The sequence below is a fragment of the Amblyomma maculatum genome, chromosome 5 (genome assembly GCF_055883805.1).
Source record: "Amblyomma maculatum isolate TAMU_Amacu chromosome 5, ASM5588380v1, whole genome shotgun sequence".
Taxonomy (NCBI): Eukaryota; Metazoa; Arthropoda; class Arachnida; order Ixodida; family Ixodidae; genus Amblyomma; species Amblyomma maculatum.
This window is the reverse complement of record NC_139348.1, coordinates 140,792,953-140,809,093: the sequence shown is the minus strand read 5'-3', so window position 1 is coordinate 140,809,093 and position 16,141 is coordinate 140,792,953. Positions and strand designations below refer to the sequence as shown.

The following is a 16,141-nucleotide window of genomic DNA, read 5'->3' as shown; positions in this document are numbered from 1 at the left end:
AACAGCAAATCGAAACCGAAACTGCTTTCACGGCCAGAAACGACGTCCCAGGTGACGAAATGGTGACGTCACACTCAGTATTAAACACTCGTACGTGCGTTGGATGGTGAAAATAAAGTATGGAAATCATGAAGCATTGCATAAAATGTCTGAGGTAGTTCAGTAGAAGCCTCACAATTTCATAAGCATGCGGGAAGTGGACAGTAACACCGGTGTACTGTTTGTGACGTCAGAAACTCAGTGTTGCCGGCAGAAGTAGTCTCAACTTAAGCCATGAAAACAGAATATTTTAAAGTCGTGTTGCGCGCGAACGGATTATCGTACGGCGCCCAAATTTTGTAGAATGCGTCAGGATAGAGAGGAGAATCTACAGTAAAAATTTTATTAGAATATTCGAATGTCAAAAAAAAAAAACCCGGAGTTGCCCTCTAAGCGGTGACTGCATTGTTCCAACATTGTTCTGAGGCTTACCGCTGCAGTAACCTACAGCTGATGCCGCTCACTCAGCAAGGACATACCTGCCCACATTAAGGGCACAAAACATATACAACGGTTAGCGCCAATGGGACATAGTTTGCAGTGGGCTATGTTATTGCGCTGACCCATACAGCATTAAACTAAATGAACGTGTTCATGCTTGGCTGCATAAAACAACCAGAAGCATACAAACTCTTGAGCTTACAATTAGTCTGGTGGTTAGCTTTTTCATAAGTCACAAAAAAAAAGCAGGGGCAACTATGACGGAGGAATTCTGTGGAGTGGTCACTAACAAGATTAATGCTGTTACTACTACATGATTTTCCTACGCTTGTCTAAAGCCTAGTAGAACATAATACTAATACTAAACTACGCAATTATGGGCAGAAATTCTGCAGTATATCTGTTCTTTGACGCTTCTTGGAAAAGTGCCTGCAAAGTAAAATTTTCAGACTAAAGCAATTGTGTTCGTGATGTTTTCCTTTCTACTCAGGATATTTATTTATTAGCTTTGACTAATTGACCACTGATCAAGAAACAAATGCATTCAACGTATTCAACAGCCACCAAGAATATAAGGCAAGCATTTTTTTTTTTATATTGTTAGGTTTATTTACAGTGATGACTCTACCTCAGCCTGTTGCATTCACTCAAAGATGGCAAGCTTCTTCTTTCTCATACGCTTTGTTCTTCTCTCTTCAGCGCTGCCTCACAATATTATTTATTTTCTGATGACGTAGAAGTACTAATTGATTTTGCAAGCAATGTATGATTAATTCTGCTTCGTATAATGCCATGAGAACACTAAGCAATATCGTGTGTTTCCAGCAATAAAATATTTCCTCTATCAGCAAGGAGAGGGAACTCATTTGTTATAGTTATTATTAATGCAAAAGCATTAATTACTAGGCTATGTCGGCGGGGTCTTGTGTACAGAACATGTCCGCAGCCATTGTGTTTTCTCAGAAGAACTAGGGTCAAACGTATGGCTTCTATCGATAGAGGATGATGTGAGGACGCTGCAGAAAAAAAATATCAATAGGTGGATAGGTAATTAATTAGAGTCAAAAATGTAGTAAAATCAATCAAACGTCAAAATAGCCATGCGGCTAATGTCGGCGTCTAAGGGATGTGACGTCACTCCAACCGGAAGTAGATGCGTTTCCGATTTAATGAACCAAATAAAAGCGTAATAGTGAACTGATATGTAATGGGCATCTATTAAAAAAAAATTTCCGAGAGTACTGAAGAATCTCACTGGACAAATGCGCAAGCCTGAGCGCTGCTGTGCTGTCGTTGTTGTTGTGGCTGTAGGAAGAAGGAAAAGAAAATGCATGGGCCTGCTACTGGCTCTGTAGCTGAGCCGCGTATTTGGGTTTGCTCGGTACGGTGGCTCCGCAAGGGACAAAACGACAGAAGAGCCGAAGAAAGCGTGCTGTTCCGACTAGCATCTACCGCCCCCAGGAGCCGAGCAGCCTAGCGATTAGCGGCGCATGCTTTTTCAATGGGCGTCATGCTGGACGTGGCACTAGCTTGAGAAAGCCTGTATACTACTACTACTACTATTGCTACTACTATTATTATTATTATTATTATTATTATTATTATTATTATTATTATTATTATTATTATTATTATTATTATTATTATTATTATTATTATTATTAGTAGTAGTAGTAGTAGTAGTAGTAGTAGTAGTAGTAGTAGTAGTAGTAGTAGTAGTAGTAGTAGTAGTAGTATAGAGGAAGACTCGTTTCACGAAGTTGGCACTGAATTGTCTGTAAGTAACGGGCGAATTAACTGGCTAAATATTATCTTCACAGTTTTAATTATTAATAATAATAGTAATTGATTCACAGGAAAGGAAAGGCGCAGTATCTGTCACACTTGTGTCTGTGGACACCTGAACGTAAGAGAAGGGATGAAGGTGGGAGTTAACGTGGAAAAAGAGAAAGAGGAGCCGTAGTGGAGGGCTTCGGAGTAGTTCAGGTGTCCACAGACACAAGTGTGACAGATACTGCGCCTTTCCCTTCCTGTGAACCAATTATTATTATTACTATTAATTAAAACTGTGAAGATATTTAGCCAGTTAATTCGGCCGTCTACTACTACTACTACTACTACTACTACTAATAATAATAATAATAATAATAATCATTAGCAGAGAAATATTACTTTGTGTATTATTATTATTATTTAGTAGTAGTAGTAGTAGTAGTAGTAGTAGTAGTAGTAGTAGTAGTAGTAGTAGTAGTAGTAGTAGTAGTAGTAGTAGTAGTAGTAGTAGTATAGGCTCTCTCAAGCTAGTGCCGCGTCTAACATGACGCCCATTGAAAAAGCATGCGCCGCTAATCGCTAGGCTGCTCGGCTCCTGGGGGCGGTAGATGCTAGTCGGAACAGCACGCTTTCTTCGTCTCTTGTCGTTTTGTCCCTTGCGGAGCCACCGTACCGAGCAAACCCAAATACGCAGCTGAGCCACCTCCGCTGCCTCGTGCAGATAGAGGAGAATATAGAGAAGAAAGAAAAGGAAGAAGGAAAGAACGACGCGCGCCGCAACAACAGCCGTCGTCCACCACCAGCGGTGGCGTGTGCAATGACAGCCTGAACAGATAAAAATTCGGTGCCAGGCGAGCCCCCGCCGCAAGCGGCGGTGACCCACCTGTACCAGCTCCATCAGGGGAGAGCCCCCCTCCGTGATATGTGTCAGCGAGATTAAGCGAGTGACAGATACTGCGCCTTTTCTTTCCTGTAACCGAATTATAGAATGCTGACACCGAACGCTGGCTGTGTCCACACAAGGGTCGCGCGATGTGCCGTGTGCAGTAGCAATGCTCAGGCTTTCGAATTTCTCCAGTGGAGATTGAGCAGTGCACTCAGAATTTTTTCAATCTCGCGTATTTTCCTCAAACCCTAAGTTGCTTGCAGAATGTTTCTTTAAGAACAGAAACATGTAATGCGGCGAAAAGCTTTGGAATCATCTCCGGAGTGATAAGCCGTGATAAGAAGTAAACAGTAAAGATAAACCTCAGAATTTAAGTAGTGACATGTGAGATGTGTTAGAAGAACAGGAGATGGCATTACAGATACGTAATGTTAGAAAGAAAACCGCTGTCGTGCTGTATAGACCGGAATTCATTATAGCGTTTTGTACAGGATAAGGTGGAAGTATGAGATAATTCGCAGACAGTTAACGAAACCACGCATAAAAAAGGATGAAGTAGCAGCAGAAGAGAGAGAGAAAGAAACCCTTTAATAAAGAACAGGGAACATTCTTCTTCTTCTTATTCTTATTCTTGTCCTCCTTCTCCTTCTTCTTCTTTATAAAACACGAGTGCTTGTGGTAAGACGCCCGACTACTGTGCCGGAGTACCCGGGTTCGAACCCGACCTCGGCGGCTGCGTTTCGATGGAGGCGAAACGAAGTGGCGTCCGTGTGCGCATGTCAGCGCACGTTAAAGATCCCCAGGTGGTCGAAATTATTCCGCAGCCCTCCACTACGGCTCCCCTTTCTCTCTTTCCACTTTCACTCCCACCTTCATCCCTTCCCTTACGGCGCGGTTGCGGTGTTCACAGAAAACAAGTGAGACAGTTACCGTGCATTTCCCTTCCTATAAATAAATCAGTTTTTAAATCAGTGATACCTAATCTGTTACTTCTTTGTCTTCCACGTGCTGTTTCGTTGGCCATTCACTTGAAAACTACTCCTATTAACTAGGGGTGCGCGAATGTTCTAAATTTTGAATAGTTTTCGACCAGCATAAATTAACCTATTAAGTAGCGCTTAACTACGGCTCCTCTTTCTCTCTTTACACTTTAACTCCCACCTTCCTCCCTTCCCTTACGGCGCGGTTCAGGTGCCCACAGACTCGTGTGTGACAGATACTGCGCCTTTCCCTTCGTGTGAACCAATTAAAAATAAAAAAGGCACTCGAAAATTACTAAATTCTTGTTCACCGGCGATCATATATCGCAGCATATCTAGTTCGACTAAGACGCGCATGGCGGATCAAACCGACTTGCTATTTCATCAAATAATGCACAACCATCGCGCGGAAATAATGTTAAGCCTTGCATGAACCAATGCGCTGACAACTACGGAGCCGCCGCGGCGAGCTCGCGGGTCGTAAAACGAAGTGCTGTACCGTGCCACGATGCAGTCAGCAACCGGCTTTTAGCGTGCCGAAGACAAAAGCGAACTGGTTTCAGTGATCCTCTCGTTCTCGATCACGACGATAAGAGATGCGGCGCGCACGGAAGCGGGGCTCGCGGTGGATGAACGGGACGCGTTGCTGCGGTTGTTCCCCGCCGACCGCCCTCATCCTTTGCAATTTTCCTGTATTGAAGCTTTGCTGCGGTTGTTCCCCGCCGACCGCCCTCATCATTTGCAATTTTCCTGTATTGAAGTCGAAGTCAAGAAGTATTTTTGAATAAGTTCATCGCCCATGCGGCTTACACGCCACGTATTATGGCCCGCTGGCGTCAGTATACGGAGAAAATGATTACGTGCCCCCACTGTACGACTCTAACCTGCGGCGGCATATCTCATTTACTTTGGGATTGCCCTGCTTTTTCTACTGGACGCCCCGAGATCGAACCCTACCGCCTGAACTACCGCTCCCTTCTAGAAACTGATGCTAACACACAGATGATATTTGCCAAGTATGGCTCGCTTAGTGGCCTGGTTAGAGCAATGTGATTCGAGTGACGACCTAAACAATGAAGATTATGTCTACTCCCCTTTATCCCCATTCATGGCCATGAGCCTTCCTATTCAATAAAGGACATTCAATCAATCAATCAATCAATCAAGTCGAGAAAACCTAGGCATCAGAGGAGAAGAAGAAAGCTGATGGGAGAAATATAAACCTCGAAGACACAAAGTGCAACCGTATAGCGTACCCCGCGGCGCGAACAGCGCGCTGAGCAAACGACACTATGTCACGTTTCGTTTTCGTGTGTCCCGTTGGGCCCATCCAAGAGCATGCAGTCAGCTGAAACCAACCCGCAAAGGTTAAGAGGGCTATGCGCTGTCGTAAACGCTGTGTTTGGAGCTACATTACACGTCAACGTTACATTACGCGTCAAACAATGCAGTCAACGCTCAAGCGTTGACTGCATTGTTACAGCATTGTTCCGAGGTTTGCCGCTCCAATAACCGACAGACGTCACTCGCACAGCAAGGAGGTACAGAGCCACCTTAACAACTTATACTGCGGTTGGTAACAATGGACCATATAGTTCGCGGCGTGCCGTGTTACTTCGCTGACACATTACAGCAGTAAATGAAATCAGGTTTTTCGTGTTTCAACAAGCCAGATTCATCAAAAATCTTAGGCGTATAATTTAGTTCTGGTGGTTAGCTTTGTTTTTTTTTTTTTTTAACTCGCAAAAACAAGAGCAGGGGCGACTTTATCACGGAGGAATTCTGTAGGGCGGTAGCTAACAGGATCAATGTTCTTACTACATGATTCCCCACGTTTCTCTAATGTCTAGCAGGACTTATAATACTAAACTATGGCAAATATTGGCGGGGATGAGAAAATATGTAATATATCAGTTATTTTTGATACTTACACTTTTTGGAAAAGCATCTGTGTTTAAATCACAGGTAATTAAGTTCAAAGCGATTCCAAAAAAAAAAAATAATAATATTCGGAACTATTTCAAAATATTCTATTCACATCGTACAGTTTGATATCGGTGTACCTAAATTTAACATAATTAGAAACACCTTTGCAGAATATTTACAGGCATCAGTGCTTCACGGCTTTCAAACGTGACTGAAAACAGCCAAGATACTACTACGCAGCCGCACTTGGCTCCATAAAAGTAGTGCACCACTGTAGAGGCTTAGACCATTATTACCATATATGCAGCAGCACAGTCAAAATGAGCATGTACTCCCGTGCATTAACTGTTATGGCCTACCTTCAGACTGTTAAACTGTTTTTTAACTCTGGGTACGAGATTGGGAGCTTCATAATCGTACATCTGGATTCAAAGAAAAATTAAAATATTCAGTGCAGACCTGAGTATAAAGCATGCACAAGCAAAGATGTTACTCATGTTTATCATTAAACGAAAATTCCTGGGCACCCAGTATGAAAATACGCGTGCAGTCAGAAACAATCGTTCGCTTAATTATTATTTGTCCATGGAACGCGCAGTTACAATACTGCAAAACAGCTATGGTGAGAAGAATACCAAGTAGAAGATTGATTCTTTAAGATGACTTCACTGATGTTTGATAAAATCAATCTTACTTATCTCATCAAAGAATAAAGTACTCGCAAAACATTACTTTTTTTTTCTCACGGAAACCATTCGTATATGAATGAAACACTGCTACCATGCATTGGCTGTCAAGGATGCTTAAAGCAGACACAGCGCGGATGTAATCTGCATTCTCTCTAGGTCCTTAGAAGAAAAGTTTCAAAAGTTATCCCAGAAATGCAAGTGATAATTTGGTGGTGGGTACCCCCGCTCACAATTCCCAAACATTACAACAAGATCCCGCTATGAAGTTTCAATACACTCGTAACAGGACGTAACCAGCCTTACCTTGATGTCACCGAACATCTCCACCAGGTTATGGGTGGTGGTGGACAAAGCCAGGTGGTACAGGTGGTCTGAGCTGAGCTTTGCCAGATGAGGGTTGTGAAGCTGAACTCGGCCATCCTCATGATTCTGGCTGTGTCGAGAAGAAAAATACTTTTATAATTTGGCATATACGCCAGCTAGGAAAGTGTTGATCAATCCTCAGCACTTTGTGGATGTTGTTATCTCCAGCATTCTCTTTTTTTTTTTCAATTCCTACAATTTATTCCTTTTCCGCCTTGACAAGACCTGTAACTAAAAACAAAATATTCAATGCATAGTCTTTGTAAATAACTGGTTAAACTATCATAGCGTCGTTGATAAGTCAATCAAACGTACTAATATCAGAACTTTAGAAACAGTAAACTGAGGTTTCGTTATTTAAAAAAAAAAAAAGCACTGCGATCGCTGTGAGTAGGGTAATATATGTAGCAATATTTTCTGATGCAGTCTACAAAATATTTGTGACTTACACTCATAATTTGCATATAATTTTTACTGCACGGAGCCTTTTCTCAAAGTGAAATAAATGGCATTACTAAACCATACCCCCCCCCCCCTCCCCCGCCCTAGAAAAAAAAAGGCAGCTACCTTTATTTAACGAATGCACTATCAACAAAAAGAGTGAGAATTCAAGCATTAAAACAAAAAATAATGAAATTTATTAACTGAGGATGACATACAAACCGTTCATGCTCACTTATGGGGAGAAATGAACGCACTTTAGAACCAGACTCGTCTAATTCTTACTTAGCTCTGAACTGTCATTTTTATGTCCCATTCACTGTGACCAATCCTATAAACAACATAGAACATTGACGTGACTTCATAAGTTCGCGCTTTGACGACACAATACACCAAAAACATTTCGACGTACTTGACCTCATTTTTCTTCTAAGCACAAAATATTGACGTAATTTTCTCGTTCTGTCTGCAGGTTGACGACTGAATGCAGCAATAAAATTTAGTTTCCAGTTCAGTGTCTGACATGTTTGTATGCATTAAATTACAGGAAGTGTAAGGCGCCTTTTCCAGGTGTTTCACCCCCGGTGTATTGAAAAATGCACCCTGCGTACAGACGTGCCTGATGGAAAACATTTTAACGCAACAGCGATAAAGGCTTCGTCACCCGTAATATCCGTGCAGCGTAGGGGTTGTGAAAGAGAAATCACGGACATGGTACTGACAGGCGGTAGCAAACGAGCGATAGGTATTCCCTCCCTAGTCATCCCATCACAAGAATTTTTGAGCCAGCTTCATTAACACTGGAGATATCGGCGATTACAAATGGCTCCCCTCCTCTCCCCTCTCAACTAAACACTCCGAGACAGCAGAAAAAAAAATACGAAAAGAACAGCTGTGGGAATGCGCCCCGCCATTGCAGTTTTGTACAGTGCGCTTTATACCATGCGACAAGCGGTCTACATACTAAATAGCAGCAAATTCCCTCGTCGAAATTTACTTTGTCAGAGCAGAGACTTGAAACATCAATATCACTCGCTTGCTTCGAATGTTAAGAACTGAAGTTAATAGCGGTTTCTTTTACCGTCAAATAAATTGCCAGCACTCGTGCGTAGATGTTAGGTGCACTTTGTTATTCAAAAACTGCAACTTGTAAGCCTTTTGTACATCTGGTCTAAATTTGATGCCTGAGCCACACTCTTCGAAAGCCTTCAGAATATGCACATTATGCTTACTCTGCCAGTCAGCTCTGTTGACTAAAGCCAAAACATCATCATGAACGGCCTTGAACTCACCCAGACTTTACTCCTGTTAAATTCCTTAGATTTTTTTTCTCGAGATCCGATGCTTGCCACGTGTGATTTGGAATCATGCGGAAAATACCGATGTATGTGCATGCAGACAGGTGGCAACTAATCTCCATTTCTAAGTGCAACTTTTAATAGGCTGACTGACAAATTCCATTTTTCACTCAAGGCTCTCAGTAGCTTCACCTCCTACAACCTTAATCCCTATTTTGCTTCTGCACATTTCTCACCAAGTGATTTCCGGTTAATTCCTTATGTGATTATATATTTTTTATATTTAAACAAACATGCAGCATTCATATTTGTCAGTGAGACGCCAGGAAAAAAAATTAAAGAGCACTGCAGAATCTGCATTGGAGTAATGCGAAAGCACGGATGCTGCTGTTGGTTGCTTCTGGTTGCTTAATTAACTTCCTGTTTACCCATTTTAGTCCCCGGTACTTTCAAATTGTGCGCCATTCCCTTCCTATGCCTTTTTTCGGCTATACTTCCGGTTGCGCGACGTCACATCCTCTACTTAACATTAATTCACTTCTTGTTTATTCATTTTAATCTTTGGTACTTTCAAATTGCGCGCCAGTCCCTTCTTATGCCCTTTTTCTGCTCTACTTTCAGTTGCGGGACGTCACATCCCCTACGTCACATTAATTCACTTCTTGTTTATTCATTTTAGTCTTTGGTACTTTCAAATTGCGCGCCAATCCCTTCCTATGCCCTTTTTCGGCTCTACTTCCGGTTGCATGACGTCACATTAATTCACTTCTTGTTTACCCATTTTAGTCTTCGGTACTTTCAAATTGCGCGCCAATTCCTTCATATGCCCTTTTTCGATTCTACTTCCGGTTGCGTGACGTCACAGCCTCTACGTCACATTAATTCATTTCTTGTTTACCCATTTTAATCTTCGGTACTTTCAAATTGCGCGCCAATCTCTTCCTATGCCCTTTTTCGGCTCTACTTCCGGTTACGTGACGTCACATCCTTGGCGTCACCCTAACTGACTGATTTAATTAACTTTTTTAATATTTGATACATTCAGATGTGGCGCCGAGCCATTCGCTAATGAGACCATTTTTGTCATTACTTTTTGATTTTCTTCCTCTAATTATTTACTTAATTAACTTATTGGACTAATTATTTTCTCGCACACAACATTTCATCACCCTCTATCGATTGACACCACTCATTAACCTCTACGACTTCTCAATTACTCACAGCTGCTGCAGACACGATTTTGCGTCTTTCGCCTCTAATTAACTACCTAATTACCTTATTGGCCTAATTATTTCGGGCACAACATTACGTCACCCTCTATCGATTGACACAAGTCATTGACCTCTACCCCTTCTCAATTACTCACAACTGCTGCGGACAACGTTTACATTTTTGCCTGTAATTAATTACATAATTAACTTATCGGCCTAAGTATTTTTTCTGCAGCAACATTATTATATCAGCCTCAATCGATTGACACCGCTCATTAACCTCTACCACTTCTCAATTACCCGCAACTGCTGCGAACATGATTTTGCGGACGTGGTCTGCGGACACAGTTTGCGCACAGAAATCTGTGAACATAGCGAAGTATCGCTTTCACGTCAATAAAGCTAAATAGCGTAAATGAAACTGAATGGCGTCTCTCATACCCTGAGTCGCTTTGGGACGTTAAACCCCATAAACCAAACCAAACCTAAAGCAAAACTTAAGCCCCAGTTCATCTTCCACAGATGACTGTACATTTTTTCCCCTTTATAGTTGAGATTTTTGGTAAAAATAGCTTCTGGCCGCGACAGCAACTTCCCACGAAATGACATCGTCACACGCGCGCTACCAAAAAAAAAAAAAAAAAAAACTGCAACAACGTAGTGTTTATTTAAATGGCTTTGCCACAAAACTTAGTACATTAAGAAGGAGCCAACTTTACGAAAACCTTGTAGCCGTGAGGGAAAGCATGCAGCGCGTAGGGGGAAAAAGTGAAGCTATCTAGAAACATGGAAAGAAGGCGGCGTGTGGAATTCTGAAGCGTTTGACTGCCCCACTCATTTCTAATCCATTGCTTTTTTAAAAGACAGAAACAGCGGAAGATGACGCCGTGTTTATGCAAGGCTTTGGCTTTCACATGAAATCAAACTCAGTTATATCCGTAGCCATGTTGCCAAGAGGTAGTCTTTGTCAAAAGTGTAGAACCCAGGGAGTCTGCTTCTGAGCCACTTCGTGCGGCTTGTAATGCATTTCCAGTGCTCTGAATCTCTTGATGGTAAGATGTTTTTTTCTAGCATCACCAATGAGAAATACCTCCACTAATGCTAAATCAACGCCACCACACGGCTCAGAAGCAGACTCCCTGTGTTGTACACTTTTGATAAAGGCTGTACTTTCACAAGATGTAAACAAGAAATTTTATAACGGAAAAAATGGCATAAAGAGACGATAAGAGAGATAGAAGGTATTTTATTTTATTTATTTTTTCATTAACCAACAAGGCGTGTTCAGTAAGTAGGTATTTAATTTCCAGGCAGAATCTTCAGGACCCTGTCATCACCAACAACTCATATAGCAAAGACCCTGATATAGTAAAGCGTTTTACCAGTCCCAGTCACTTGAAATGGGTTCTACGTATGTGATTTTGGTCATAATGCTGAAAGGACAGAGGCTGTGGTCACCATGTGCACCTTAGCGACTATAGGGACATGTTATTATAATGTTCGGCATGTTTAATTTAAGGTTTACTTCTCTACGCATCATGTTTGAACAGCTCTGAGTTTTTCCTCCAAGAAATGGTTATGGTTTTTAATTTCTGACGAAGTGAAAACAATGTCCGTGTGGAAACATTATCTGCGAACTAGGCTAGTAAACCAAGAAACACTTTCTATGCACATAAATTAAATAAATTATTGGGTACCACAAATAACCAAGGAAATGTAGAAATGTTTTGCATTCCGTTCAATTAGTTAAGTAACTAAGATATTCAGCAAAATCTTTGCTGTTGAGTTAGGGGCCAAGTGGATTTCAACAAGTTTTTAAGTGGTTCGAAACAATCTATCTAGTCTTTTTTTTGTTTACCAAAGTATCTTCAGCGTGGCCGCTTTTTCTGGGATTTTGAGGAAAGCCCGCGAAATATGAAAAAAATGTCACGTGACTGCGATTCTGCGTTATATAATTGCAGCGCTCCCAATGACATTAAACGCATGCTCAACGGCTCTGCTCACTTCGGCGGGCTGGGTTGCACCATGACACAAATGAAGAAAGCCGCGACTGCCTCGAATTAAGCGACTTCCGTGCTTTTTCTTCATTTTTTCTCTTCTGAGTCTGATAGCTAGAGATAAAAGCGCCGTCCTAGTTGGCTGTCGGCAACCTGCCAATTGCTTATCGATGATCGCGACTCCGAATTTCCGTGCATCGGCAGAATGTGCTGACGGAGTTTTGGGACTATGCTGAATGAGGCGTCGGCCGCTCATTTCGATACGGCAAGCGTGCACGCTTGGTTAATTCAAAACGCGTTTGGCAGTACTACAATACTGTTCCGCAAGATCGCAGTCACATGGTATTTTTTTTATATTTCGGCCGCTTTCTTTAAATGCTGGAAAAAAATGATCTTGTAAATTGTAACAGGTACAGTCAGGAACAAAAATTTGCGGGATGCGGATTTGTGGAAAAAACATTTCCTTCTTCGTAGCCTCGCTAGTTTTTCCTCCGATATTTCTTCTCTGAAAGGGCCGTGCATGGCCACTGGTGATTCAATACATTTCATTTACTATGTTTGCCCAGTCACACAAAAATAAACATTTTTCCACAAACGTCCCCCAAAGTTTTGTCCCTGACTTTTAGTTACAAAAAAACTGGGTTGATTGTATCTGGATCTCCTCTACAACGTAATGAACAGCCCTTGGCTCTAAACTTGATATTAAAGATTTTGCATATTTGACCTTATTAACTAATTACATGAAATATAATGAATATTCTAAGGAGCACCACATGACGACGAATATAAAGTCGTTGCTTCCATCCAGCTGTAGTGTTCTGCGTTTTTTAAATCATTGGTTCAAGTTATGTGAAACACATTGTGTAGTCATTAGCACACGGGCAAATGACCAGACCACTGTAATACCTGCCCTTTTGGCCTGTGCTGTTTACAGGCCACGAACGTGCGAAGCCCATGCACTTGAACACTGTTTCTGCAAGGCCTGATTAGATAAACCAGTGGATTAGCTTACACAGTCCGAACAACCCCGTGTCTTTTACAGCGTGCAGAACACTCGCGCAGAGCAAAACGATCATGAACAGATATAACAACGCGAGAAAATTCCGTGGACAGAGCACAGAATAGCTTGACATGCTTAGTTCGCCACGCGAAAGCTTTTACTGCATTAACAAAGCAGGTTTCTTTCGAATGGACTGCGCTAAGATAAACTGTGGACGCAACGCACGGAGACATTTTGAAGATATGAGGGAAAGCCAAACGCAAAACAAGTTTCATTTCCTGCAAACTTCAAGATATCAGGTAAACGACTTCATAAAGCACAGCAAAACTGGAAAATGCCGACTGCATGCCCCACACAAAGGGAGACGTGCTCACATGACTGATCTTGATGATTCTCTCTAGCACAGAGCTAAAAATTGACAAAAGTATGCGAGACAGAGAGAACCACCTTTCACGTTATAAACAACGCTGATACAATAATTAAGACGAAAGGAAGAAGCACAACAGAGGCGCGTGTGTTACGTTCCCTTTGTTCGCCTTCCTTTTGACTTTTCTCAGTGCTTTTTCCAACATGATCGCGAACCGACAAGCCCAACTGTCCACTCATCTGAGACAGCTTTAATGTGCGTCCAAAGTCCAGGTCACGTGCTGTTTCAAGTATACGCGAAGCTGCTTCTTGGAACAGTATAGTGGAGACATCGCAGGCTTTGATGACTACTACTTGGACACTTTTTTATTGCGTGATCAATCGGCGCTCGAGCAGATGCCGTAATTCAGGTGCAGCGTGCTCTTTTCCAGCAGGAAAGAGAAACAGTGGATTTCTTGTCCGCAAATGTGGACAAGAGATCGAAACAATGCAAACACAGTCGAAATCAAGTTTGACGAACACAACCGGGACCGATACTAGGCCAATTCAAAACCAAACAAAGCCAGCAGGATTGAAGTGGATCTAGGTAAGCTTTCAGAAGATTCAATCTGTCTCTCTTGTCTGGTGATACTGGCACAAAAACTTTGCATCAGTGGGTCGCTCTCCCACTAGAATGCTAGCTACTGTCCACGACAGCTTGCAGGGTGAACTCAACTCTGTCCTATCGTGGTGCAGGAAGCGAAGCATGAAACTTAATATTTCAAAGTGCAATATGACAAGGTTCGCGAATAAAAGGCGGCCTTTCATTAAAGATTATCTTATCAATTACATTCCTTTGTTCGTCGTACATAGTACCTGGACATTGCGTTTTGGAGCACTGTGTCCTGGGATGCATGCTCATGTAACCTGGTTTTGAACTTTTTGCGGCGCAACTTCAAACATGTCTCGTTGGATTGAAACCAAATCTTCGCTAATGCTAACCCAATATTAGAATATGTGTGCGCAAAACGTGGCAACAAATTATATATATATATATATATATATATATATATATATATATATATATATATATATATATATATATATATATATATATATATATATATATATATATATATGCTGGAGGAAGCATAAGCATAGGGACGGAAGACTATGATCGCACAAACCGGTCATGCAATATTGCGAAACGTTTGTGGTAGCCCTTGCTCTCTGCAAGGCCAAATTATTTATGAGTAGCATTGTTATTTAATGCTTTATAAATGCCCCTTCATGGATCACTGCCTTGTCGTGGCGGAGGGGCTTGCGAAACTCGATGAAGTAGTGAGCTCTGCTGTGTAGGGCCACCCAAGATAGACAGGTCACGGCAGAGAGTTCTGACAAAATGTGATTCACTGGAGAAGGTAATGGCAACCCACTCCAGTATTTCCTGCTAAGAAAACCCTATGGCCAGTCACAATACCATTAATGATATGGCGCCGGAAGATGAGCCCCCCAGGTTGGAAGGCGTTCCACATGTTACTGGGGATGAACAAAGGGCGATTCCTAGTAGCTCCAGGACGAATGAAGCGGCTGGGCTAAACCTAAAAGGACGCTTAGTTGTGGATGTGTCGGGAAGCGACCAGAAAGTCCGATGTTGCAAGGAGATATATCACATAGCAACATGGAATGTAAGATCTATGACGCAAGGTAAACTGGATGTCGTCAAGCGAGAAATGGACAGATTGAACATTGATATCTTGGGTATCAGCGAGCTCAAGTGGACCGTAATGGGAGAATTTAACTCCGGCGACCATTATGTCTTTTTTTGTGGGCACGAATCCAAGAGAAGGAATGGGGTCGCTCTCATAGTAAACAGAAGAATAGGCAAAGCGGTGCTAGGGTACAACCCCAAAAACGACCGAATGATTTCACTTCGGATCCAAGGTCACCCTTTCAACATAACAGTTATCCAAGTCTATGCACCGACCACTACTGCTGAAGAAGCTGACGTTGAGAGATTTTATGCGGACCTACAATGCCTTTTAGACCGCACCCCATCATCAGACGTCGTTTTTCTCATAGGAGACTGGAATGCTAAGGTCGGGAGGGAAGAAATATCCGGAATTATAGGCAAGTTCGGTCTTGGCGAGCCAAATGAAGCTGGGCAGAGGCTAGTAGAGTTTTGTCAAGAAAACAACCTGACCATAGCGAATACTCATTTTCAACAGCACAAGAGGCGCCTGTACACATGGACTTCACCGGACGGTCTGTACAGGAATCAGATCGATTATATTCTTTGCCGGCAGAGCTGCAGAAGCGCTATACAAGCAGTAAAAACAAGGCCTGGGGCCGATTGTGGCACCGATCATCAGCTTCTTGTTGCCAAAATTAAGCTTCGATTGAGGAAAACGCAGAAAACTAGAAGGCCTTTCAGGTATGATCTGGATCAAATTCCATTAGAATATGCTGTGGAAGTGAGGAATCGATTTCAAGAATTAGATCTAGAAGACAGAGAGCCCAAAGAGATGTGGACTGATGTTCGTGATATAATACAAGAAGTTGCTACTAAGGTAGTTCCAAAGCAAAAGAAATGCAAGAAAGCAAACTGGTTATCTGAAGAGGCTTTGTAAATAGCTGAGGAAAGGAGGATGGCAAAAGTTATGGGGGAAAAAGAAAGATACAAGGTTCTCAATGCGGATTTTCAGAAAATAGCAAGGAGAGATAAGAATACCTTCCTGAACATACAGTGCCA

At 42.1% G+C, this 16,141-nt stretch overlaps 1 protein-coding gene across 1 annotated transcript in view; it reads right to left on the bottom strand.

Moving 5' to 3' along the window:
• The window catches only part of LOC146189761 (uridine phosphorylase 1-like), a 33,934-nt gene that overhangs the window by 12,414 nt on the left and 5,379 nt on the right, over positions 1–16,141 (bottom strand). The window contains exon 2 of the mRNA XM_084604524.1: positions 7,038–7,167. Coding sequence (XP_084460650.1) covers positions 7,038–7,167 — 130 coding nt within the window. The remainder of the gene's footprint in view (positions 1–7,037; positions 7,168–16,141) is intronic.